The following is a 27862-nucleotide window of genomic DNA, read 5'->3' on the forward strand; positions in this document are numbered from 1 at the left end:
TCTGTGTGTGTGCGACTATTGGTTTACCTGTGAATACTTTTCTTGGTGTTGTCAAGATCCTATCAGAAGCAATTTTGCTTATTCATAAGTAGATGAATTATGAATATGTAAAATAGATTTTTTTTTCTGTATTTTGTTACATTGTTCATCTCCTTAAAGTACTTATGTCTTAAATCTGTAGGCAGAAATTAACCAACACTTTTTAAGGAATTCCCGAGTAGGATGGATTTCTTCTATGAGAAATGTTGTGTGGTACACTTTTATTGCAATTCTCATTTGCAGCTTTGAATAAGGCAGTCTTTTAATAGGGATCTTTCATTGCTTTCCACTGATGTACAATTACCGGGGGAAAAAAACATATTGTTTTTCTGTCTCTTTGAAAGATTCCCTTATTTTGTTATTTAAGTTGCTTGAACATTCAGTTTATCAGAACAATCAATACTACAAATTTCAGCTCTAAAGTGAAAAATTCTACCAAGCTGTTCCTGAACTTCAAACTATTAGCAATTATTCCATAAGTAAACATGGGGCCTCTTCCTCCTTAATTTGTATGATTCCCAGGTGGCATCAATAAAAATTATTTGAATGGTCAATTAAGAATTCAAGTTTACCTATTTCATGAAATACCACAATGTGAAAGATCTTCCAAACAGCTTGCCATCCTATTTCAAAATCAAGTGTATCATAAAAATTAACAGATCAGCAGGCAAGTGTCTTTTTCAGTTAAATGTGATAATAGCTAAAAAAGTTGAGCAGTTTCAACTGGCTTCTTCAGCTTTTCAGGGAGCAGATACCCAAAGAAGTTTAATGTAAATGTATTTAAAAATGCAGACACGATTGCTGCATGCATTATTATAATATCGTAATCATCTTGGCAACTATCTTAATTTAATGTTGTTTCCACAAGCTATTTATGTAAATTTGTCCCAAATGTAGGCTTCTGTTTTAACATTGGGGATCAATAGCATACAATTTTCCCTATAAGCATGGTCAACGGAAGGTAAAAAATGTACTCAGATACAGGAGTTTATAACCAGACACAGGAAAGGGAAAATACTCTAGTTTTCCTTATTCAAGCATTGGCATTAAATCAAAATCCAGCAGTCTTCAGGAGTCTTATTATTTAATCTGAGACTTCACTATAAATCTGTAATCTGTTATAGTCTTTCACTGGACACAATACAATTGTAAGTCAGTAACTGCAGACTTTATTACTTATTTTGGAGAAAATGATTGCTATGGAGTTAGCACGTGTCCAACAGCCCAGATAGTGGACGTGATTGTTGCATGATCAACTGCTGACTCCACTCCCACACTTGGAGGGAAGGCTATTGCCTTGAGCAACCAGAGATGCATGAGAGCAGAATGAAGAATTAAAAAAAAAAAAAGTTCAGAGGTAGTGGTGGGTGCCCCCTCCACTGAGCAGCAGCAGTACAGGTCAATAAGACATCACTGATCAGCCTGCAACCCCCTTCAAACCAGCAAGATATCACTGGGCTCCTAATGGTGACTGTCTCTACATCATAACCTGTTTACTAGGATTCCTGATTGTTGACCTCCCCATCTTCCCTGCATTCCTTAACTGCTTAGAACCTGTAATAAACCATTTGGTGAACATTTGGACTCATCTGGTGTCTTAATCTTGTTCTGGGTATACATGTTGAACCATCTCCTCCAAAAACTGGAGTAAGGCATCCACTCACTTTAATAGAAAGATCTGCATCACTTTTGTAAATAAGCAGCTTAGGCTTCAGTTAGATAAAGTTCATAATTATATCTGTACTCAGGACACTGAATGAAATTGTACTAAACATGAGATTTCCGCAAAAAATTTGTTGCTGTAAAACTAGTCACATCCTTGCCAGAACAGAGGGACAAATATACTGGAAAAACACAAGTAGTATCACAGGAATATACATCTAAGTAAACTCTAATTTAGTATTCTCAAGAGTATAATTTTAGCATCATAATTGTCCTGAAAGCATCAGCTGTGGAACAACAGACTTCTGATTTCATTTTAGGTAAGTAATTAGAAGTTTTAGCCACTAGGGTCAGAGCTGTCATGGTTTTATGATTTTTTTTTTATCTGTATTTTGCATCATAACATCATATACTGCACTGGGAGTTAAAAGAATTAATGCTTTGGTTCTGTAGATAGTTCTGGGTACCTGGTTCTCAGAAGAGATCTACATACCCCAGAGGACTTTGCATAGTTCTGTTTTTTTTCTCTTCAGAGGGAAAGATAAAACTGCTCATAGATCATAAGACATCCCTCTTTTTTTCAACCTTCCAACACATCTGTGCTCCAGGCCATATCGCCTCAAGTTACTCAGAGTAAGGCCTTTGGTTTTCAAACATTCTCATTTTATTTATTAACTTCATTTGTTATTATATAGTACTATGATGTGTTATCTTGCATTCCAATGTCACATTTAGTAAGTTAATTTATTTCTCTGCAGATGGTTGCCGCTGTTTTGTTTTTAGGCCCGTCTCCCTACCCTTTTCCTTTTCCCGGGTATGGGTCCACTGATTCCTCCATCCCACTAGTCACAGAACCAGGCCAAAACAGTCCATAAACTGTTGACAAAGCATACAGCGAATTACAGCTGTTTACCAGCTATGTGCAAAATGAATGACTTAGTTATACTAGTTCTCAAAATATATTTAGGCAAGAAATTCATAGAGATCTATGTCATGGTATGACAGTGAATGAAGATACAGTGATACTGAGACTTCACAGGCATCTGTGTACTCATATAAAATGAGGAAATCTTTAACTGCAGAGAGACCTCTATTTGATGAAAAGCCCAATACTAGGGGATGTCCATTACTAATATCCAAAATGATGAAATTACTAAGCCAGAGATCTCATGGAAGCCTATGCCTTAATATCAAGAAACCATGCAAAATCTACCTTTTTGTAAGTCTTACAATGGGTAAAACATACAACTATTCAAAGGCAGAGAAATAAAGGATTAAAATCTCAAAAAATAAGGTGGAATGGCTATTCTAGTATTCAGTACTCATCATATTTAATGTCTAACTTTTCAGGATCTTCTAAAGTGAAAAGCACTGGTACATCTGTGGGTTAAAATTAAGGAACAGACCAATAAAGGACATGTGGTGGTAATGGTCTTCTACAGGCTGTCTGGTCAAGGGGAGATTGTTGACAAAGCCTTCTTCTGCTACAAGAGGCATTACACTCACAGGCTCTCATCCCAATGCGTGATTTCAACCATCTAGATATCTGGTAGGAGAGCAACATGGCAAGCTGCAAGAAATCCATGTTGACAATAGCTTCCTTGCTCAGGTATTGGACAGACCAACAAGAAGTGAGGTTTTGCTAGACGTGGTGCTAACCAACATCATTAAAGAGGTTAAGACCAGAGACAGCCTAGGCTGTTGAGTAAAAGAAAAAATAAGCTGCAACTTACTTCATTTGTATTTTCTGTATTCATGTTTTTGTTTTTCAGCTTTTTCTGCAGCAGTTTGGTTTCATACTCTGGTCTCGGATGCTCCTAAAAAAAAAAAAAAAAAAAAAGAGGTGAATAAAGAGAATAAACATTATAATCAGGAAATGTCTAAGACTGGTAAGGAGTACTTCAAATCAACATGAGGTAATCAACACCATTATATAGACAATTTTACATTTGGAAGTCTCTCTAAAGTTGTTTGAAAGGGAGGGACCAAGAGTGTTGATTGGCTGAAGATTGACACGGGAGCAAATCAAACCAGCTTGATACAGGAAATAGAAAGATGATACTGTTTCATCCTGTGAAGACATACAAGCTAGCCTCCCCCTGCTGCTTCTTGTCCACTGACTTAAATTTGCAAGGCCTGAAAGGCAGGAATAAAGGAAGTCCTGTTGAGATCCCAAAGCCAGAAGCTGTCACTCCAAAAGTAGCTCAGTCACTTCAGACTATAAGTAAGAGTTTGTACTGTTGTATTTAGTTACTGTCAACTGAACAACACAACCTTCTATAACCCATCTCTACCGAATATCAACACCTGAAACCAAGACATCACTGATCATGGAGCAGTGAACTGCTCTGCTTTGCTGTATTTGTATATCTGTCTGTCTGTGTTTCCTTGTTTTCTATTTTTTCTCTTCATCTTCCTTTATTTTTTTACTCTTTGTAGTAGCCATTGCCTAAAATTGTCTTACCCATAAAGCTTATTGATCGTAATTAGCAACTTAGCCAATTTTACTTTCAAGTAGCTGTTGTTGTTAGTTGTTGTTAAGAAAGCTTTTGATAACTAACTGCTGTCTATTATTCGAGTCCTGAATGACTTCATCACTGTAGTGACCCCTGCTGACTAAAGGAGGTGTGACTCAGGAGGTAGAAAAAAATTCACTTCCCTCTAAACCCACCGTGTTGTTACAAGACAAGAAAAAAGAAAATTACTCCAGATCACTTGTTCACAATTAAACCATGTAGATGAGTCAGTGCCACATCTCCTTTTGGACTAGGGGAATCACTATCTAGTGCTGTGGGATATGTTACGGGATGCAGAGTGAAGGAAAAAAAAGGACAGCATCCTTTCAATATAAAATTTGGGAAGAACAAAGGGAAGGATAGGGGGTCTGCAGAAAACAAGATAAAGAAAAAGCTGAGAAGAATATGGTCTTCTGCCACTCAAACTAGCTAAAAACATAGTCTAATCATATCTAAATGTTAAAAGCTAAACTCTGGGATGCAAGCTAAGTGAGGAAAACTGAAGTGTGCTGAATGATTGCAGAGATTATGTGGGAAAAATATCCACTGCTCAGAGCCCTTTCTGAAATGCCAGTGTATCATGACTAAAAAAAACATACACTGCTGTATCCCCTTCTGACCGTGACTACCACAATCACATACATTTCAGATCTGTATCATTGGTCATGTAAACTACTCTTACTATAGTTTTTTTTATATGTTTATCAGCCTAGTAAAAAAAGTAATATTTTTTTCATAAATCTGAAACAAGAGAATAAGAGTACTTTGGAAAAAATAAAATAATAATCTTGATGGGTAATAGGACACAGGTTGCTTGGAAATTTAGAAGTACTCTTGGGCGATATACACACTGTTCATTCTCTCCTAATTTGCAACATCTCAAGCATTCTCTGTTGCACCCTAATTCATAGACACTCTGATCCAGTGTTATTCATCTTGATCATTGATTGGTCTTGACACGTAGAACAGGTATGTGAACACACTGACATCTAAATGACTGTCTTAAATTAGCATTTCCATGTCTTTTTTACCTCTATGAAGAGATCGTTTGTATATCTGCCTTAAAAGGCAGTCCCATGATTGATATTTGCTTTCTACCAATCCCTGGGAATCTAGTAATGTGGTAGGCTTGCAGGAAGTTTTTCTCTAACATCCAAGTACAAATATGACTCTGAAACTCTACTATATATATTTGGTATTGTATATTATATTATAATATATTATATTGTTATATATTATATTGTTATATATTATATTATGCATTATAATATATTTATATAAAATTATATATATATATCATATATTATGGTAGTATATCAAACAAATCTAAAGTAAACTCTAGCACTGTAGCTTGTTTTACACTTCAAATTTCATATACTATTCAGATTAATAAAATATATTCAAGAAGAAATCAAGAAAGGGTACCAATTGATCTACATTCAGTGGATCTCTGCTTTGAAAGTGCAAATATCACTTAACATCACAGAATCACAGGATCACAGAACGGCCAGGGTTGGAAGGGACCTCAAGGATCATGAATCTCCAACCCCCTTGCCACATGCAGGGCCACCAACCTCCACATTTAATGCTAAACCAGGCTGCCCAGGGCCCCATCCAACCTGGCCTTGAATACCTCCAAGGATGGGGCATCCACAACCTCTCTGGACAGCCTGTTCCAGCACCTCACCACTCTCTGGGTAAAGAATTTCCCCCTGATGTCCGACCTAAGGATCACAGAGTTCTTTTGCACTACTTATGCTTCACATAAAAATCAACATCACAGTTAATGAAGCTCAGGAATCACTATAGCAATTATTTTCAATTGCCAGTTGTTTTTTTTTTTTAGTGTTCACATTTGGTCAAGTTATGTTTAATTTTCCTAGTAACCATTTCAATGTCCTTTAACTGCATTTCACACTTACATCTGGATCAGAACAGTTTATCTATTTTCTCTGAATCTGCCAAGTTATCTTACCCTTGAATAAGAGACTACAGGACCTCCTGGAATGCAGGTGTCTATATATTTTTTTATGAGACTACCTAATGAAACAATACTTTATAATACAGATCTAGAGATATTTGAACTAAATTTTGATTATATATACATGGATATAAAGGAAAAGTTCAACTCTCTGCTGTAAAAATAGCAGGATTCAGAATCAGTTCTTGTTTGAAAATGGGAAGAGTTCTACAATTAGGACAATGAGCCAGAAATAGCTGTGATGACTTGAAGAAGTCCAAATACACATATAAGGATAAATATGAATCCTATGATGCTGGAAGTGTACCAGTACAGCTTTCAGACATTTACTGAAAATCAAGCTAGCCAAGGTACTTGGAGGCCAAATGAGTGATCAGAGTAAAAAAAAGATGATTCCAATCCTCTAAAACAAAAAGCCAAATCACAAAATTTTTACTCAGACAAAACCCATATGGATGTCAGTGGGAATTTTCCCTGAGAATGATCTCTGGCATTTGCCTCAAACACAGTGTATTTGTCCACTATACATTGCTAATTAAAGTTATGTATGTAATGTAAAGTACAAGAATATCTAAAGAAAATTTGAATCTAAAGAAAACCCTGAATTTCTCTGTGATTTAGAAAGAAAGTGATAACAGAATTCTACAAAATGTTCATGACAAATGCATTTGAGCAGCTAATTAAAAATAGAAAAACATCCCAGATTAACAGGCCAAAAAGAAAGTCAGCACACTGCTTTGGTTTTACTCCTTAAGGAAAGTCTAAGAAAAAGTGAGAACCCACTCAACAGCTTTGTCCTAATTCGTTGAATGCAAGCAGAGCGGAAAAGTGGTGAACACTGATTAAAAAGAAGGTATTCACAAATATTCACTGAAAAAATTGCTGAAATTATACAACTGATGCTCCAAGATGGAAACTTGGAATGAGTAGAACAAAGAGCCTTGATGTTCTCCATTGCAAAAGGGTTAACTATGACAAATCAAGGGTTAAAAACCCCCTATTACTTCTGATGATGACATAGTGGGAAGTTGGAAGGGAATAGAAGGAAAAGATTATATTTTACACCAAAGACCCATTTAGACTGTCTTAGTAATGGGATGCTCATCCAAGGAAGATTTATTTTTTATCTCAACATTTGTGAACAGATCATCATCAGTAGGTGCTCACAGTCTTTTTAGACCAAATCACTAGTCCAATAAACTCATTTATGAAAAATTAATACACAAGTTTAAATAAGCTTGAATACCATTATTGTAAGTCTAGAAATGTTGAAAGTTAATGAACAAGCACAAGGTCTTCTAAAGTAACACAAATAGAATCCTTAGAGTTGGTAGGGACATTTAGAGGTTATCTAGTCCAGCTCCCCTGCAGTGAACAGAGACGTGCCTAGCTAAATCAGGTTGTCCAGGGCTTGACCCAGCCTTCTCTTGACAGTCTCCAGGGACAGGGCATCAACCACATCTCTAGGCAACCTGTTGCAGTACCTCACTACCCTTGCTGTAAAAGACTTTTTCCTTATGGCCAACCTAATTCTACCCTCTTTGAGCTTGAAGCCATTTCCTATTGTTCTATCACCACAGACCCTGGTAAAGAGTCTGTCCTCTTCTTTTTTCTAGCTCCCTTCAGGTACTGAAAGGATGCTATGAGGTCACTTCGGAGCCTCCTCTTCTCCAGTATGAACAGCACCAGATATTTCAGCCTGTCCTCATAGGAGCGGTGTTCCATTTCTTAGATCATTTTTGTGGCTCTTCTCTTAACATGCTCCAACAGGTCCATGTATCTCCTGTAATGAGGAGTACACCAGTACACCAGTATACCAGGTGAGGCTTCACCAGTGCGAAGTAGAGGGGCAGGTTCACCTTCTTCAACCTGCTGGCCATGCTTCTTTTGATGCAGACAAGGATACTTCCTGGGCTTTCTGGGCTGTAAAGGCACATTGCTGGCTCATGTACAGCTTCCCATCCATCAGTACCCCCAGATCCTTTTCGGTAGGATTGCACTCAATTCTTTCATCCTACAGATTGTACTGGTAGCGAAGGTTGCCTTGACTTAGGTGCAAGATCTTTCATTTAGATTTGTTGAACCTCATGAGATTCACCTGGGCGCACTATTCAAGCCTGCCTAGAGCCCTCTGAATGGGATTCCATCCCTCTGGTGTGTCAATCACATCCCACTGCTTGGTGTCATCAGCAAACTTGCTGAGGGTGCACTCAGCCCCACTGTCATCATTGTCACTGATGAAGATATTAAAGATTATTGGTAGCACTGACCCCTGGGGGACACCACTCATCACTGACCTCCATCTACACAATGAGCCATTGACCACTGCTCTTTAGACTCAATCCTGCAGTCAGTTCTTCGTCCACTGAACAGTCCACCCATCAAATCCATATCTTTCCAATTTGGAGAGAAAGATGTTGTGGAGTACTGTGTTGAAGGCCTTATGAAGTCCAGATAGTGGCTCTTCACTGGTCCACTGATGCAATGACACCATCATAAAAAGGCCACTTGGTTGATCAGACAGGATTTGCCCTTGGTGAAGCCACACTTGTTCTCCCATATCATCTCTATATCTTCCATGCGCCTTATCATAAATTCCAGGAGGACCTGCTCCATGATTTTTCCTGGCACGTAGGTGGGACTGATGGTGGATTCCCAGGATCATCCTTTTTACCCTTCTTAAAAATGGGTCTAAAGTTTCCTTTTTTTCAGTCACCAGGGACTTCACCTATTGCCATGATTTTCCTAATATCATTGAGAGTGGCTTGGCGACTACATCAGCTAATTCCCTCAGGTTTCTGGGTTGCATGTCACTGGGACCCATAGACTTATGGATGTTCAGGTTCCTTATGTGGTCATGAACCTGATCTTCTCTTACAGTGGGAGGGACATTGCATCCCTGATCCCCTCCTATCAAACCAAATATTTGAAAGCTGTGTGGCAAGAAGTTATCAGAGAAGACTGAAGCAAAACTGTTGTTAATTCTTCTTCTTGTCTGTTGTTACCAGCTTGCCTGTGTCACTCATTGGGCAGATTATGCTTTTCTAGACTGTTCTTTTCTGATTGAGGTACCTGTAGAAGCCTTTCTTGTTCTTCTTGGCATCCCCTGCCAAATATAGTTCAAACTGGGCATTGGCTTTCCTGATCTCATTCCTACACACCCCAGCAGCTTTCTCATAGTCTTCCCACGGTACCTGTCCCTGTTTCCACTGCCTGTGCATTTTCTTCTTGTTCTTCAGTTTGACCAGCAGGTCCCAGTTCAGCCACACCAGCCTCTTGTTTTCTGTCCTGACTTGCTACACCTGGAAATATAGAGCTCTAGTATGCTGAGGAAAGCTTCTTTAAAGATCTGCCAGCTCCACTCCGCATATGAGAACAGTTTCCAGGGGGTTTTGTTGACTAACTCCCTGAAGAGCTAGATGTTAGCTTCCCTGAAATTTAGCATTCTAATTCTACTCTTTGCCTGTCTCATATCCCTCTGGAGCTTGAACTCAATAGTGGCATGGTCACTACAGCCCAGACAGCCTCCTATCCTGATGTTACCAATCTATTGATCATTTGCTGCGGTGAACAGCAGGTCCAGTATTCCCCCTCTGGGATTATTCAATTATTTGACTCAGGAAGTTATCCTCAATGTATTTCAGGAACCTCTTGGCTTGCCTACAGGTCTCCATGCTACTTTTCCAGCAGATATCTGGCTGGTTGAAGTCTGCCAGAAGGATGAGCGCTTGCAGTCACAATGCCTCCTATACCTGGAGGTAGAAGGCCTCATCGACAAGCTCTGACTGATCTGGTGGCCTGTATTAGAAACCAATCACAAGTCTCCCTTTGCCACCTCGGTCTCTATCTGTGATCCATTGAATTTCAACTTGCTTGTGACTATTGTTTAGCGACAGCTCTTCACATTCTATTCCTTTCCCAATGTAGATAGCAACACCTCCTCCCCTCCTTACTTGCCTGTCAATTCTGAGCAGCTTGTAACTGTCAATAGCCACTCTACGGTCATGGGAATCATCCCACCAGGTTTCAATGATGGCAACTATACCGTGGTTTTCTAGTAGCACAGTCGCTTCCAGCTCCTCTGTTTATTTTCCAAGCTGCATGCATTGGTGTAGAGGCACTTCAGCTGGGCAGCTAGTCTTGTCACTTCCTTAAAGAACAGCTCTTTTATTCCTTTTAAATATTTCCCCATTGCCCTTTCCTATTTCCCCCAGCAGCTTCATCATCTTAAGGCTTATGTGCTGCAGTGTTGCCAGCAACTCTCAAGGCAATGGATCCTTTAAAAATAAAGCAATCATATAAAAATAATTTTTAAAAATATTATGTATATTGTGGAAATATGTATTTTATATAGATAAGCAGATATAATGCATTGTAAATCAAGACCATAGTATTTTTGAACCATATATCTGTATGTGACTGTAAGGCTTGCTCCAAAAGTAATGATTTCTATTTTATTATGTTGACCCACAATGTCACAGGGGGATGTTGATGGTATGGCAGTAGAGGATGAACCTTTCTACCAATATTCTGTTGCATTTTGTTGCAATGAAACAAATACCAGCAGAGAAATAGTCTGATAAAATGATGTCTGACATGGGAGTATGTCTGAAGCAAAGATGTAGAGTTCAAATTTCTTCATACAGAAAAGAACCCATTGACATTCAGTGATACTTGATGAATGTTTATGGAGACCAAACAGTGGACATGAGTGCATGAGGTGGTAGATGGTGCATTTCAGCAGTAGCAACAATGACATGAAAGACAAGCCATGTCCCAGATGACCATGCACTGTTGTCACATTACAAAATGAAGAATGTCTCTATCAGCTATTCCATGCAAATCAGTAGATTATGACCATGGAACTGTGTATGGAGCTGAATATCAGCTTCAGTGCACTGGAAACAATGACAGTATTGGAATAGATATAAGTTTGCACCAGGTGGGCCCCACAAATGCTCACACAGGAACAGAAATAGCTCAAGATGCAGCCTTTAGTAGGTAAAATGATGTGCACTGTCTTTTGGGAAAGTAAGAAGGAGATTCTTCTAAGTTTCCAGGAACCCTGAAAAACCATCAGTTCTACTCACTTTACTGTGATTATGACTAAGCTGAAGGCTCGAATATCCAGAATCAGGCCTGGGACAATCATCCTCTTGCAATAAAATAATGCCAGGCTCAGTGCTGATTTGAAGACGTGGGAGCATATTGGCAATCTTGTCTGGACTGTCCTACCCCACCCACCATATGATCTGGATTTAGCTCCTGACTTCCATCTGTGCTCACCAATGAAAGATGGACTGCAGGGGCAACGTTTTCTTAGCAGGTGAGAAACAGTGGATCACATCCATTGGTGCAGATTTTTACAAGTGTGCCATACATAGCTAATGATGGTGACTATGCTGAAAAATAGTTTCGTAGCTAATAATTTGCTTTATCAAATAGTGTCATTGTGCTCTTTGTATCTGTTGTAATTTCCATGGAAATAAATAGGAGGCAATACTTTCAGAGTTTTCCATGTATTTTGTACTACATGTATTTTGAAATGTACCCGCAGATTTTTAAGTGCCCTTAAACTGGAGCCAAAAAACATATGCTGCCATTGCAATATCAAAATACCATGCTTTGTAGGAAACTGTGGTAGAATACAGCACCATTTATTTCTCACTATTACATTTGATCCAAATGTAACCCACTGAAATACTTTTGTTTGTAACAAGAATTTTAAGTTTGAAGCCAGATGCCACTCTAATCGTGTTATGGGAACGTATGTTTTAAATTATTTGTTCTACTGCATGAGAAATCTTCACTAAAACAAACATTGCAAACATATCATAAAAAACAAAACAAAACAAAACAAAAAACAAAAACAAAACAAAACAAAACAAACAAACAAAAAAAAAAAAAACAGCCACAAAGCTGCATTTCCAAACCCTTGTGAACTTTTCAAGTTGTACTATGATCCAGTTTGGAGCGTTGGCTCATAACTATTATGAAGAGGTACAGATCCTACTGCTAATCTGAACTGAAAATCTGTTTTTGAACATAAATATTTTTTTCCAGGTTTTACTAATTTGTTTCAGCTATACAAATGCCTCTTGTAAAAGGAGCATGGCCAAAAGAACACAGTCAAGGGAGGTTAACCTCACCTACTCTGCCTTGGTGAGGCCACATCCGGAGTGTTGTGTCCAGTTCTGGGTTCCCTAGTTCAAGAAAAACAGGGAAGTGCTCGAGAGAGACCAGACAAAGATTACAAAAATAATTAGGGGCCTGGAGCATTTTCCTTATGAGGAAAGGCTAATAGACCTGGGACTGCTGAGACTGAAGAAGAGAAGACTGAGAGGAGATCTTACCAAAATTTCTCATAAATATTTAAAGAGCAAGTGTCAAGAAATGGTGCCACGTTTTTTTTTTCAGTGATGCTCAAGGACAGAACAAGGGGGGTAAGGGACACAAACTGGAACACATAGGAAATTACTGTGTAACTTGCTGTAGGGAACATGCTTAAGAAAGGGGATTTACTAGATTATCTCCAGAGGTCTCTTCCAACCCTTGTGTGATACTTCCCTTCTTCTGCTCAATGCCCTTTAAAAACCCATATCATTTATTTGTTGCCTCACTACAAACACTGCCCAGTTTATTTCTGGAATTACTTTCCTGCAGCTTTAGTCAGTAGATTCAGATCACAGATGAGATGCCAGAATTGATAGCAAGAATGTACAGATGGCATTTCTATCTACAGACAACAGAGAACTGTTGAGCTATTGAGGTCTAAGAAAGCTCCTTCCCCTTATTCTGTAGAAGGTACAATGGAATCAGAATATCTAATTCTCAGATTTCTTTGAAAATCTCATTTCAAGACATTTACCTTAACACATTCATATTTGAACATGTTATGGTAAGCATACAATCAAATATGTTGAGAATTCCATTGTTGTATAAGGAAATAGCTCAGTTAAGTTAACAAAGTACAGATCACAAGTTTTTTACATAAACCTACACAAACAAATGCCAAAATTGCTTTGTACTGCAGAGTACAAAGGCTGGTTTTATCAGTATTCCGTATCATAATATCATGTGACAGGCTGTTGGGTGCAGAAAACACAGTGCACTGTGGAGCGGTGCTTTTTGTTTATTTCTAGCAGTCTCGCATGAGTTCTGAGTTTCCAAAGAGAAGATACATCTGATTGTCCAAAGGAAAGATATATTAGGATGTACTGCATTTTCTAGGAACCTTGTGATTCTGAGTGACAGGGGAAGAGCTCTCTGGTCTCTTTCCAGGAGGTAAGGGATGGAGAGCCTGCTGATAAATATTTGGATTAATTTTCTCTCTCTCTTCCTGTTTTATTTTTTGTTTGTTTAGATTTACTACCCTTAATTATTCTGTATTATCTCACATTCCTTTTAATAGATCAGTATCTCCTATCTCAATCAGGTTTTTGATTCTTCCTTCCACCCCACATCCCTCCCCCCCCACACACTTTCTTCCGAGGGTAGGTAGGACTGTCGCATGATTAACTCTTTAAATTGCAACAGTTCCAAAAGTAATGCTTCCTATTTTGCTATGCTAATCCATAATGTAAGAGGCAAATATTGGTAGGAGGGGTTAAACTTTCCAAACAATGTTAGGTTGCATTTCTTTTGCCATGCAAGAGATGACAGCAAAGAGATGGTATAACAAAATAGTACCCAATATAGAAGTGCATATGAAGCAAAAGTGTGCAACTGAATTCCTCCATGTGGGAAAAACTGTACCTATTAACATTCATTGGCAATTGCTGAATGTTTATGAAGACCAAACAGGGGATGTTATCACAGTGAGGTGGTGGATGGTGCCTTTCAGTAATGGCAACACATTTTTTACAAGCATAGAATGGAGGCTCTTCTTTATCACTGGCAAAATGTGTAGCTAATGGTGGTGTGTAAAACAAACAAAGGTGATGATGGAGCCTTTATTTGAGATACAGGCAATATAGAATAAGATGACAAAGAAAGAGGAATTAAGTCACCCCTCCCAGCAACAATTCAGAAAAAGGGTGAGCTCAGGAATGCAGCCCTTCCCAGTTCAAACTCTGGCATTTCAGAAGGGGAGGGGCAAACCACTCAGGCTCTGAGTACATACAGTACATTACCAACACTAAGAGGTGGGCTAAGAAGAAATTTCAGCCCTTGTTGGACACTGAGGGCAACACAGTAACCAAGGATCAGGATAAGGCTGAGGTACATAATGCCTTCCTTAGTCTTTAATAGTAAGACTAGTTCCTTCCAGGGCACACAGCCCCTTGCACCGCTAGATAGGGCTGGGGAACAGAATAGGCCCTGCATGATCCACTATGAGATGGTTTTGAACCTGCTCCAAAAGCTGGATGCTCACAAGTCCATGCGAACAGGTAGACTGCACCCTAGAGTGCTGAGGGAGTCAGCAGATGTGGTTGCCAAACCACTCTCCATCATTCTTCGGCAATTCTGGCAAACCAGGGATGTCCCAGTGGACTAAACACTGGCAAATGTAACACCCATCTTCAAAAACAGCCAGAAAGATGATCCTGGTAGCTACAGACCTATAAGTGTCATCTTGGTGTTGGGGAAGATTATGGAACAGATAATCTTGGGAGCCATCACGAACCAAGTAGAGGTCAGCCAGAGGATAAGGCCCAGTCAGCATGGGCTTATGAATGGTAGACCCTGTTTGACAAACCTGATTTCATTCTATGACAAGGTGACCCACTTAGTGGATGAAGGATATAGCCAACCTGGACTTCAGTAAAGCCTTTGACACTGTCCCCCACAACATCCTCATGGAGGAGATAGCTGTCCATGGTTTGGATGGGCATATACTCTGCTGGATGAAACACTGGCTGGATGGCCAGACTCAAAGATCTGTAAACTGTATGAGTTTCTAAGCCAAGTGTCAGGTCCTGCATTCTGATCAAAACAACCACAGGAAACCCTACAGGCCTGGGGAGGAGTGGCTGGAAAGCTGCCTGATGAAAAGGTACTTTGTTGTACTGATGGATAGTCAGCTGAATAAGAGCCAACAGTGTGCCCAGGTGGCCAAGAAGGCCAAAGGCATCCTGGCTTGTATCAGGAATGGAGTGGTGAGCAGGACTAGGGAAATAATACTGTCTCCATACTCAGCACTGGTGAGTGCATTTCAGCTGTCATTAAGTAATATTATAAAGTTTTTAAATCCTTTCTCAACTTCATAAGTTCCTCCACAAGTAACTTCCACTGAGTTTAGTATTTTGTGCAGATTGAGAGAAGAGCTATTTCTCCTTCCACCTTATTGTTTTTCTGGCTCAGTCTTTCTGTGACTTTTTGGGAATAAAAATCATAAGATAAATAACAATCATAGAATCTTAGAATCGCAAGGTTGGAAACAACCTATAAGATCATGTAGTCCAACCATCTTCTCATTACCACTGCTACCACAAGCTACTAAACCATATCTCGCAGCTCCTCATCCAGACGCCTCTTGAACATTGCCAGGGACGGTGACTCCATGACCTCTCTGGGCAGGCCATTCCAGTGCCTGAACACTCTCTGAGAGAAAAATTTTTTCCTCATGTCTAGCCTAAACCTTCTCTGGTACAACTTGCAGCCATTTCCTCGGGTCCTGTTTGTTGCCTGGGAGAAGAGGCCAAACCCCTCCTCATCACAACCTCCCTTCAGGAAGTTGTAGAGTGCAATGAGGTCTCCCCTGAGCCTCCTCTTCTCCAGACTAAACAATCCCAGCTCCCTCAGCCGCTCCTCATAAGGCTTGTGCTCCAAACCAGTTTCATTGCCCTTCTCTGGACACGCTCCAGGGCCTCAATGTCTTTCTTGTAGTGAGGGGCCCAAAACTGAAGGTGCAGCCTCACCAGTGCTGAGTTGAGGGGATGATCACCTCCCTACTCCTGCTGGCCACACTATTTCTAATGCAGGCCAGTATGGCATTGGCCCTCTTGGCCACCTGAGCACACTGTCAGCTCATGTTCAGCTGAGCATCAGCCTACACCCCCAGGTCCCTTTCTTCTTCACAGTCATCTAGCCACTCGTCTCCAAATCTGTGTTACGCTGCATGGGGTTGACACTCAGCCTTGTTGAACCTCATCCCATTCATCTCAGCCCAGCAATCCAGCTTATTTATATCCCTCTGAAGGGCCTCCTTACCCTTAGGCAGATCCACACCACCTCCTAACTTGGTGTCATCTGCAAACTTATTGGGGGGTATGCTCAGTCCCCTCATCTAGGCCATCAATAAAGATATTAAACAAGATGGGCCCCAGTACTGACCCCTGGGGGACACCACTTGTAACAGGTTGCCATCTGGACTTAATTCCATTAATCACTACCCATTGGGCACAGCCCTCTAACCAGTTCCTTAACCAAAGAAGTGTATACCTATCCAGACCACGGGCAGCCAGTTTCCCCAGAAGAAGGCTGTGAGCAATTGTGTCAAAGGCTTTGCTGAAGTCTAGGTAGACTACATCAACAGTCCTTCCCTCATCTACCAGACTGGTCACCCAGTCATAGAAGGAGATGAGGTTGGTCAAGCATGACCTACCTTTCATGCTGTCTGGGCCTGATCCCTGGGCACCATACGTGTGCAGTGTGATCTCACCCAAAATGATTTTCTCCATTACTTTCCCCGGTACTGAGGTCAGGCTAGCAAACCTATAGTTACCCAGATCCTCTTTACGGCCCTTCTTGAAGATGGGAATCACATCAGCAAGCCTCCAACCTTCTCCAGTTAACCAGGAGCCCCGATAGGTGGCTGAGAAGGTCCAAGAGCCCAAGAACCCCACCAACTCCCTCAGCACCCAAGAGTGTAGCCCATCCAGTCCCATGGACTTGTGACAGTCCAGATGGAGGAGGAGCTCTCTAATTGTCTTCATCTGAATCGCTGGGGGTATAGTCTGAGTAGCATCCCAGACTTCCAGATCAGGGCATAAAATGCCCAGAGGATAACTGATCTGGCGAGTAAAGACAGATGTAAAGAACGCATTGAGGACCTCAGCCTTCTCCTTATCCTCAGTGGCCACATTCCCTGCTGCATCAAGTATAGGATGAGAATTATCCTTGGTGGTTCTTTTGCCGTTAATATATTTATAAAAGGATTTTTTGTCTTTTACTGCAGTGGCCTACCTGAGTTCTAGTTGGGCTTTCACCTTCCTAACTTTCTCCCTGCATACCTTAGCTACTTCTTTGTAATCTCCCCAGGTAGCCTGTCCCTTCTTCCAGAGGACATAGACTCTCTTTTTCTACCTGATTCTCAACAGTTCTATTATTCAGCCTACCTTCCTTGTTATTTCATATAACCTCAGTGATAATCCACAGAGTGAATTACAGTTTTCCTTAAGGATTCAATAAATACCTGTTGAAAGTCAAGCAGAGAAAGAGAAAAGAAACTTGGGAATTGAAATCCACAAAAAAAAAAGATAAAAATTACTTTACAAGCAGAGGATCTAAACTTAAAATTGTAACTTATCAGGTATGTTTCTAACAAAGACAAACGGCTAAATTTCTCCCCATACTGAAACAGTATAACAGCATGATTCTTTGAGTAATAATGCCTTCTCTCACTTGTATTTCAATTAGTATGGTCTTTTCTGTCTGTCCATTTGTTATTCCAACTCTATTCCAGGTTCTAAAATTTCATCGATCATATTTACCTTTTCATTCTGGATGACTCTTGGTAAAATAAGGTTCCATCTCTCTACCCAGAACATCTGAAGCAGAACATACTGGGTCCTAGAAATACAATTTCTGAACATTCATGGGAAGCCAGTAGTTTCTATTCTCCATATACTTAGAGTTTCTCAGTATTTCGTTAACCCTTTTTCTCTTGCAAGTAAAAGGGAGTTCTCTCACACATCTTCCTCAACTACATTCTTTATTACACAAACAGAAAAACAGACAAATAAATGCAGAACTTGCACTAGGTTTCACAAATACACATCTAGATACACATCATGATGAGTGTTTTCATAGTATTTCAAAGATTCATGTGATCCATTCTCATGGTTGTAGTCTTTTTTTTTCCCCTTTTCCTCTCCTATTTAGTTATTAACCATACAACTACTTTTCAAGACAATTACCCATCTAACAGTCTAATACTCAATGACATCTATTATTTATGTGGATTTGAGATGTAGAAACATCACAAATCCTCTAAGTCTGTACAGCTGCCAGATTCACATATGCATATAAGCCTTGGGGAGTCTGCTTCCTCAAACTGCTATTGCTAAATGAATCTATTGCATGATTCTTCTGAAGCAAAAGATTTGGCCTAGTGTGTTTAAAGAAATTTTACTGAATTTTTTATAGTCAAGAGTACACAAAAATTACACAGAACACATTTATTTCAACATAATTTTCACAATGCCCTTCTAAACTCATCAACTCTTAAGATCATCTTCATGTTTCAGTTCCATAACTTCCCTTTACCAAGAGACTTTTAATAACAAATAACTTACTCCCATCTGGTCTTAAAACTGTTAAAACTCCTGAACATATTGCCCTTTTCCTTCACACTCTGTTAAGTGATCCCGAGTGTTCCTCAGAGTCCTGTTACTTCCCTCTAGCCTAGCCTGATCAGACATGATTTTCCATGTTCCACCACGATTTTCATCAGTATATCAAAGTCATCTGTAAACACTTCACTGCCTGAAGTGATTAGCACACTGATGAAACACAATGTCAACATCTGTCTTAGAGACAAATTTATCTTCATCTCCATTAATTTAAAGGATAAGAGGTGAACAAATCTGATCTAACTTTTTCATTTCTTCATTTATACCAAGAGAATGACAAAACGATATTCTGGTTTCCTGTTTAAGTAAAATATCAGTTCAAATGTCCATTTTAAGCATTACTACTCACAGGAAGTGATCTCTAGATCAGGTGAAAAATGTGCAGAACAGAACAAGAACAAAAAAACCTGTAGAAAATAAGATCTAAGGAAAAAAACTGAAAAAGCAGAGGCTAGTTCATAAAAAAAGAGAACAATATGTTGAATTTCATTGAGGATGGGGTAATCTCTTTATCTTTGCATGAAGGAACAAGTGATAATGAACAAGGAAGTAGGTTTAGGAAAAGCTTAGCAGCAGTAAGAGAAAAATTAGAATCAGTAGTATCAGAACAGATTGCTGAAGGAGGAAGTGAAATCTTCACTTACAGATTTCTTTAAGAACAAATAAGACAAACATCTTTTTATAATGATTTAAATAGAACTGATCCTGTCACACACAAGGGACAGCCCCTCACAATCCTCTCCAGCCTTTTTTTTTTTAATGGTTCTGCACTCCTAATTCTTCAGCTTGTGTTGAGGTGTGTCTGGAACTCCTTTATTTGTCATAAACAAAGGATTCTTGCTGATCTCATGGTTCCTGTACACAAAACTTCAACACTTCAGAACTCTTAATCACAGGGCTCACAGATCTATAGATCCTTTCACAGCAATTTGCAAATACTGTGTGAAAACTCAGTATTTTGCAGTGTAAGGGATTAACTTGAAATTCAGTAAAATCTTCAGGATTCATCAAGCATACTGAAGAGTAAAGAAGAGTTTGCTCTCCTTCTTCTGTTCGTAACGTAATCAGTACAAAATCACTGTTCTCCCAGCTGATAGTATGACATTCCACATAGGACAAACAATAGTTTTTGATTGCTGCTGTACTGAGTTTATATCACACCTTAAAATCTGAAATCATTGTCCACTTTGTCATTGAATAGGGTGCATTAAAAATGTTGAGAAAACAGAGGTAGGTTGTAAAAACCTGATCAAGAGAAGGAATACTTCAGAGGTCTCTCTCACACTAAAAATGGTGCTGAAGGCTGCATTTTGGGACAGTGGTAGGAGGAACACTAAGGTCTATTTTCTGCTGTGTTATTTTTTCATTTTATCCAGTAATTTTTATCTGAAAAACTCTACAATAGTGGAAAATACAAACATACTACAGCATGAGGTTCATCTTAGTTTTCTCATTTATTTGAGCTCTACTTTCAATCTGAGTTGAGCTTAAGAAACAGGGTTGGAAAGTGGCCCTGTTCTAGCTTTGTACGTGGTCTGATATTAAAGGAACTGTTGTGGAACACAACAAGATGTGATCAGATTCCTGGAATGGGAGTTGTAGAACTGCCTTGATCTGATAGAGTTTGAATCCAATTCCTTAAGTCAACAAAGAGAGTAATCAAAAACAAATTATTCTCTGCAGGTACACAGCTTGTTAAAAGTTATAAAAGAAAATCTAATTACCGCAGTTTTAAACTACTTCGTATTTTGAACAGCATGATGCTGAATCTGACCCTATTTCAATGCCATGGCAGGATCTATCAGTATGGCATATGTAATGTAAATACATAGTTACAACATTTAGAAGATATTAAGGGATATTTAGGGCTAGTAGCTCCTCTCTTTTTAGTCAGTTTGAAATTAATCCTCCGATGACATTCAGTAATTTAAACAGGAAGTACACTATGACAAAATAATTCTGATAATATCTGAGAATAAAACTAAAGATGTACTTGGGATGTTGTAAATAATAATAAACTATTATCTCTCACTTTTCAGCCAACTGAGGTACAGTTTGAAGACCTATAAGTTTACTACAAAGTATTTCAAAAATATTCTTGAGTAATCAAACACATTGCTTGCTTTAAAGAGCCCTGAGTACATGAAGCTTAATATGTTTTTAATATGGCATCAGAGAGAGGACAGACCTAGATGCAAATATTACTTATGTTATCTTAACACGTTACAATTGATATCAGAAAACTTTTGTTATGCATAATGAAGTGTCATCTATATGACAAGGTATTAACTTCATTCTGATATCATATTCTGTACAACAGCATATGGCATTTTCAACAAGGAATGAGCTGCTGGCATCTTTCAGTCCTTTTCAACACTGATTGTTAAAATTAGAATGCTAGTACATATGTGATGATTTCCTGAAGGATACACTGACATTCAAAACTGTGCCAGTTCTAGCACTGAACTGAAGAACGTTCATTAGAAAGTATCCTCAGACTGAGAATAATTTGTACAGTAAATTAGCTCAGGGAGAAGAAACTTACTTCTTCCTCCAGTCCAGTCAGATCCCAGAAGTAACTCAGCCTCATCTGTAAACGCTTCCACTGCTCAAGGAACATAGTAGCTTTAAAAAAAAATAAATGGGAGTAATAAATCCACTATTGTGAATGTTTGTGTTTCTTGTAAGCAACGTCTGATATTCGAAGCCCATTATACTAGACTCGTAAAAATAAGGAAGATCCCCATTCCAATTCTAAAAAAGGAACACAGCACAAGTACAGAAAAGAGATTCCGCAGATTGCCCAATGGCACTAGAAAGATGTTGTCAGGAACTGAACCCTAATCTGTTGATATCCACCACGATAACACCATCTCTCTTAATTATGAGTCACAAAGTATATAATGAAACAAAATTTAGGTCTAAGTATTAATATTAACACTCTAATTATCTGAACAGTCTTTCAGTCAGAAACATAAGAAAGTAGGTGCAGTCTGCTCCTGAAATCAGTCATTGATACATATTATATATCATGTATATTATGATCCATTATGGTATTGATGAAAATAATCTTTATTTGAAATACATTGTTAGGGGATAGTTGAATTGTTTCACACTGTGTAAGCACATGACCTTAGGGCTTTGCCCAAAGGCATGGGCCAGCATTCAGTCTTCTCTTTTTCCTTTTTCATTATTTTGAAATAACAGATCATGTAGTGCTGTCTTGTATTTAGTCTCTTAACCTTCTCATGAATACTGTTTTCTCTAGATACACCTTTGCCTTGCTAGTTGTAATTTACGGACTTTTGGACTTATTAGAAATAGCACTTCCTGTTCGCTTGTGGATACCTATTTCCAGAAAATTATAGCAACATTCTTCCAGAATATCTAATGTATATAAAAACAATATTAATAAACAACTTTGGACACTGTTTTCTATTTTCTCATAGTTCTTTTCCTCTTTTCAGTTGCTTGAGAGGTTATTTGATCACAGCAGTATTTAAATCACTTTGAATAATGTGTAGATAACACCCCAAGACACAGAAGAATGAAGATTCAGACCTAGCTTCCTTCAGTTGCATCTACATTTGGTGTGAGATACATGATAACAGCGGGAAGAGTTCCACTGCTATTAAAACAATCCGAATCTTACAAAACACCATGCATTCCCACAGTTCACTGTGATCAAATATTTCTACACTAGAATCCTTTAATTATTCTTTAATTATTTAAGAAATAAAAGACAAGATTGTCAGTATACTGGAAGTAAATCCAGGTGCTCAGCAATTAAGTTTCTAGTCTCCCTCTTTTTGGAAGAAATGATACACAAAAGTTATTTTAACTATGTTTTGAAAACTCAAAATATTTTAGATAGCCGAAAAAATTATTCTGAAAGGTGCAGTTACTCACTGAATTTTTTTCAATTTTTCAAAAAACAGATCTACTTTTAGCTTTGCAAAAATTTGTCTAAACATACTCACTACAATATGTACTAGCATTTCTGAAATTAGAAATTTTGCATTAATTTACATAAGCAGAAAACCAGTCTCACTTCATGGCAACAGGTAAACTGTGACCCATTATCTGCTAATCTACTCTCCAAATGGTAGCCAAAGTAGGAACATAAGACACAAGTCTGTAAATTCATCTTATTTGTAATCCCTCTAGTACTGATTATGTATTGTTAGGCTTCTGTTGAATGATTTTCAGGAAGTGATAAACAAAATCTTTCGATTTATACAGTCTACTCTGTCTTCAAATTCCTAAAAACCTCAATGCTGTTTATGCCCAAACCCAAAATAATAGTCTTTTCTAAAAGAAGCTGTGAAATTTAAATAGAGTTAGAGTAAAGCACATAGCTGAGTTATAGCTGTAGAGCAATATTTGCACAATTTCATATTAAGAATTAAAATTTCCTTCTGTGAAAAATGAATAAGAAAATTTTAAAAATCATTTTACAGTAGCAATTACACCCTTAACTTTCACAGTAAACAAGATCTAGAGTGAATGAGGGCATAGCAACAGCAATGACACGCGTGTAAGCACAGTGGTTGAGATGAGGCCAGACAATACTACAATGCATTCATTGCTGTTTATGAAGTGTTTTGACCCCTCAGTGAGACAGAGTATTTTTGCCACTAAAGAAAAACAAGCTTGCATAAATAATATATTCTAAATACAAAAATAAGAATAATAGTTCCACTGTTCTCAGAATCTAACAAAGTTTTGATAAAATTGTGTCACTAAGTTGTCCTACATGGAAGTGGAAGGGCTTAAATTAAACCCTTATAATTGCATACCCCATGGGAAAAATCCAAATACACTCCAGTCCCAAATGCAGAAGTGCTTAATAGGACTTGCTGCTTCAATAGAAAATGATGGAAAACATGACAAAAGTGAAATCAAACAAGGAAATAGAGGGGAAAAAAGATACAGTTTCCCTACCTGGACTACCCAACTGCTCTTCATTCATTTGAAACCTTTCTGTTGACTAAAGAATGCATTGTAATAATTCCTTTTCCAGTTTCAGCTCAGAGATTCTATTACTTGCCTTCTGAGGAAACTTTGCCAACTTTGGAAAACTATATGCATTACACTCACTCATATTATTCTACTCTGTGTACAATGTTCTGCTGCCATGTATCAGCTTTAATTTTAATGAAAAGTCTGTTAAAGACAGAACTGTTTTTCTTTTGTTGTCTCAAAACTTGCTTCGTGAGGCCTTTCTGGTGAGAAGACTCTAAATGAGAGTTGCAAATTATCTGGGGGATCAAGTGGCAGGTGTCACTATGCCACAGTACTTCTGCTTATGATTGTCAAGATAAACAGAAGCAAACTAACTTCTGTCTTTTTTGGGGGCAGTTTGGAGGAGCTGATAACTGCAAAAGGCAATAATTCTTATGCATGGCAAGCCAGCAGGGAGTGGAGCCTTTACTATCCATTGGACCAGGTACATCACACTAACAGAGAGAAAAGAAGGAAAAAAACAGAAATGAGGGATAAAAAGCCCTCACTAAACTAAGGACTTCAGGGAAGAACTCCCAAAGAAACCTTTGTTGGAAGATTACCCTAATGGGAAAAAAACCTCTTTGGAAGAATCCCCCTAGGTCTGCTTGCTGCAAACCCTCCTGGCTTTTTCCCATCCACCGCAGTGACTGGCTGAGTTTCTGAGGTCAACAAACACACTACAAATCATGCTGGACCTACAGTAGTGACTATCTCTCTTGCTTTCTACAAAGACTCCTTGCTTTTTCTCCCTCTATCCTTTTCTATCATCTGTCTTCCCTTCCCCATATGCCTAATCAACTAGGATTTGTAATAAACTGTTTGGATTAGCACTTTACCCATCATGTCTTTATCTCGCCATCAGGTATACATATATTAAAAGAACCTCCTCTCCCTACCATGTATTGGAGCGAGACAGTCCAACAATCTAGCTTTGGTAATTGTACTCACCCCAGAGAGCCATAAAGATGGAGAAGAAGACTGTGGCAGGATTATCAAATAAGTGGCTAGCTCGAGCTGTAGAACACGCAGAGCTGAGGTTCCAGTAATCACAGAACTTGTCACAGAGAGGGCACATGGTGAAGGTATTATGCTGGTCACACATTTCCTTACTGTGAATGATATGAGTTCTTAGAGTAAGGGTTGTACAATAGTGATACCAAGAAGCAATTCATAGCTATTACAAGATATTTTCAATATGAGGCTTGCTGTAATAGAGAACAAAAGCCCTGCATTTCTTAACACATTGCCAACCTCTGTAATATTAAAATACTGGTACCTTACCAACAGAAAATTAAAAACAGGGTCCAATTTAATAAATCAGTTGTCACGGAGTTGACCAGATCAATCTATGTCCGTGACAGGGGCGACAGGCCTCTGCCCTCCCCCCCCACCCCAGTCCCACAAAAATGGGAAGGAAGGAAGGGAGGAAAAGAGCAGCGGCAACAATCTATGGAGGAAAACTTATTTTACTATAATATCGGAATACAAGATAACACAATATATACAATTTAATTGCAATTGGGATTAATAAATCAGACAAGATGAGAGAGAGAGAGTTCCCGGGACCGATTCAAACCTGAAAAGCTTGGAACGGCTAGGAAAGCACCCTCCAGCACCCACTGCAAGGCAGCAAGAGAGCGCCCCCCCCACCCGGAAGGGCCAGATCCCGTGACTTCTGTAATGTACAGGGATAGGTACTTGGAATTGGGGCAGTGACACTTTAATGCCCCGTACACTACATGATGTTTTGATGTGGAATACTGAAACCCGGAAACAAAAAAAAACAAAAACAAAAACAAAAACATAGAACCATGACATCAGTATATATGTTGTTAGTAATTCTGTGAAGACTACAGTAAAGATTGGGATTAACAGTACTAGAAGAAAATAATTAAAACACAATCAAAGTGGAATTTGCCATCTCTGCATTCAGCAGCATGATTTTACATAGATCAGGCTTGAATTAAAGAATTTTGTAGTAGCTGGAATGGAAATTCTATGGGTTCTTATTTCATTTGCCCCCAACAAAACAAATTTTTACATGACGGCACAAAAATCCACATGAAATATCATATTACTTTACGCATTTTTGTCCATATTACTAACCACATCATGCTGCATAAAAACCAGGTCCAAAATGCAGGCATTTTAGTTGTTCTGTGTCATGGACATAGTCTATACCTACAATATCATTTGCTAGGAAGATACACTAGGTGGTTGTATAAGTGACACAAGCATTGTACACTGTCCAATAGTCTTATTTTTAGGAAAGATGTTGTATTTCCCATTTGCTTTGAAATTTGTCTCCATCCTTCATTTTATTTTGAAGGATATTTATAATAACAGTGCACGTTCACCTAAGATAGGGCTTAACACAAATTCTGGTCTGTACTACCACTTACCATAAAGTTCTTAAAGTATACCTAAACAAATATGTTTTAAGAGCATTCGGATACTGTGCCCACAGTGGTTTCAGAAAATGAAGTTCCTTCACTTTTCAGGGTCCTCAACACAATTTCCCCACAGTTACAGAGCTCTTTGGCTGAATAGCTCCTTGTTTTTCTAGTATAGAGTGCTAATCTAATTTTCAAATTTAAATGAAAGTTGTAGATCTTATAAAAACAAGTATTTCACTTCTGCCCTATTTGTTCATTTGCTAAGCAATGTTTCCTTTCCCTCCTTACTCTGCAAGATTGGTTCTGCTACCCTCTGGAAAACATGACATAAGAGACTAACAAATAGAAAAAAAAAAAAAAATAATAAGGTCACTTTAATTTCTAGCCTTATTTACTATGCACTTCCTCAGTACCTACAAATAATTTAAAAATCATTATCATTAATTCTTTAATACACCAAACCTTACTTGACTCTCCTGAATATGCTTTCAATTTTTTCATAAGGTTTATATGTGAAATAACTTCATACCTGCACAGTCTCATTCAAATGAATTGACTCATGAAAACTCAAGTGTCCTTGTCCAAGATTGTGAGCTACAGTAAAACTTGCATCATTTTCATTGACAGCTGGTAAGTTGCGATAAGATCATCTTCTAAATCAACCACCATTCGATAGTACTTTATCTATTACTTCAAATAGAAGAGCTATTCAAACTGTACTATCAGTATGTTTTCTATTATATAATTTGAATGGCATACAGCTGTTAGCAGTTATCATATAGTTAAAATATTGCTCTATGTTGAAAGGCAGTAGAGGATACTGCAGATATATCTTTGAGACAAATCTCACTTCATTTTTAATGTCACCACAAACTCTCCCACGGACAAGCACAGCTCATAATTTGGAAGAAAATCACAGAATCACAGAGCTGGAAGGGACCTCAAGCATCATGAATACAACCTAACTTAAGTGTATTCATCCTTACCTATCAGCAGTAATTTTCTACTGCAGAGTGATTTGCTTTTAAATTTGCCAATTATTTAAATGAATGCCAGAACTACTGCAACAAATGTGACCAACAGCTCTATTAAGCCAGTATGCTGTCTCTACCAAGAGTCAGTCCCAGATAGTGTATTCCCCCCCACACAACACTGTGAAGCAGACTTCACTGCATCAGTATTCATAGAATCATAGAATTCCTGAGTGGAAGGGAATCAAAGGATTGAGTCCAACTCCCAGTCCCCACAAGACCACCCAGAACTGAAACCTTATGTCTGAGAGAGTTGTTTGAAAAGCTTCTCAAACTTCAGCAGGGTTGATGCCATGACAACTGTCCTGGGGATCCTCTATCAGTGCCTGACCACACTCTCAATTAAGAACATTTTTCTAATACCCAACCTTTTTCTCCTGAGAAAACTCCACGTCTTGATGCTGTCAGCAGACAGAAGATACCAGCATCTGTCACCCCGCTCCTCCCATGAGGAAGCTGTAGACAGCCATGAGGCCTCCCTCAATCTCATCTTCTCTAGGCGGACCAAACCAATGGACCCTTCTCATATGTCTCACTCTTTAGACTCTTGTACCCCTCCTTTAGACACTCTGTAGTAGTTTAATGTTATTCTTTTATTATGGTGCCCAAAACTGCATGTAGTAATCGAGGTGAGGCCTCCCCACTAGTAGAATGAGTTTTGTTATGTATTTGTAGAGGAAATGCTATGTCATGGCTTGAACCAATGATTGAGCAC

General features: G+C 38.7%; 1 protein-coding gene across 1 annotated transcript in view; it reads right to left on the reverse strand.

Moving 5' to 3' along the window:
* Positions 1–27862, reverse strand: part of ANO2 (anoctamin 2) — a 160916-nt gene that overhangs the window by 68137 nt on the left and 64917 nt on the right. The window contains exons 12-15 of the mRNA XM_042889949.1: positions 24669–24829; positions 21259–21338; positions 6978–6995; positions 3431–3515 (exon numbers count right to left, since the gene is read on the reverse strand). Coding sequence (XP_042745883.1) covers positions 3431–3515; positions 6978–6995; positions 21259–21338; positions 24669–24829 — 344 coding nt within the window. The remainder of the gene's footprint in view (positions 1–3430; positions 3516–6977; positions 6996–21258; positions 21339–24668; positions 24830–27862) is intronic.

This window comes from Lagopus leucura, unplaced genomic scaffold (assembly GCF_019238085.1).
Source record: "Lagopus leucura isolate 7727_CA_CO unplaced genomic scaffold, USGS_WTPT01 Super-Scaffold_100159, whole genome shotgun sequence".
Classification (NCBI taxonomy): Eukaryota; Metazoa; Chordata; class Aves; order Galliformes; family Phasianidae; genus Lagopus; species Lagopus leucura.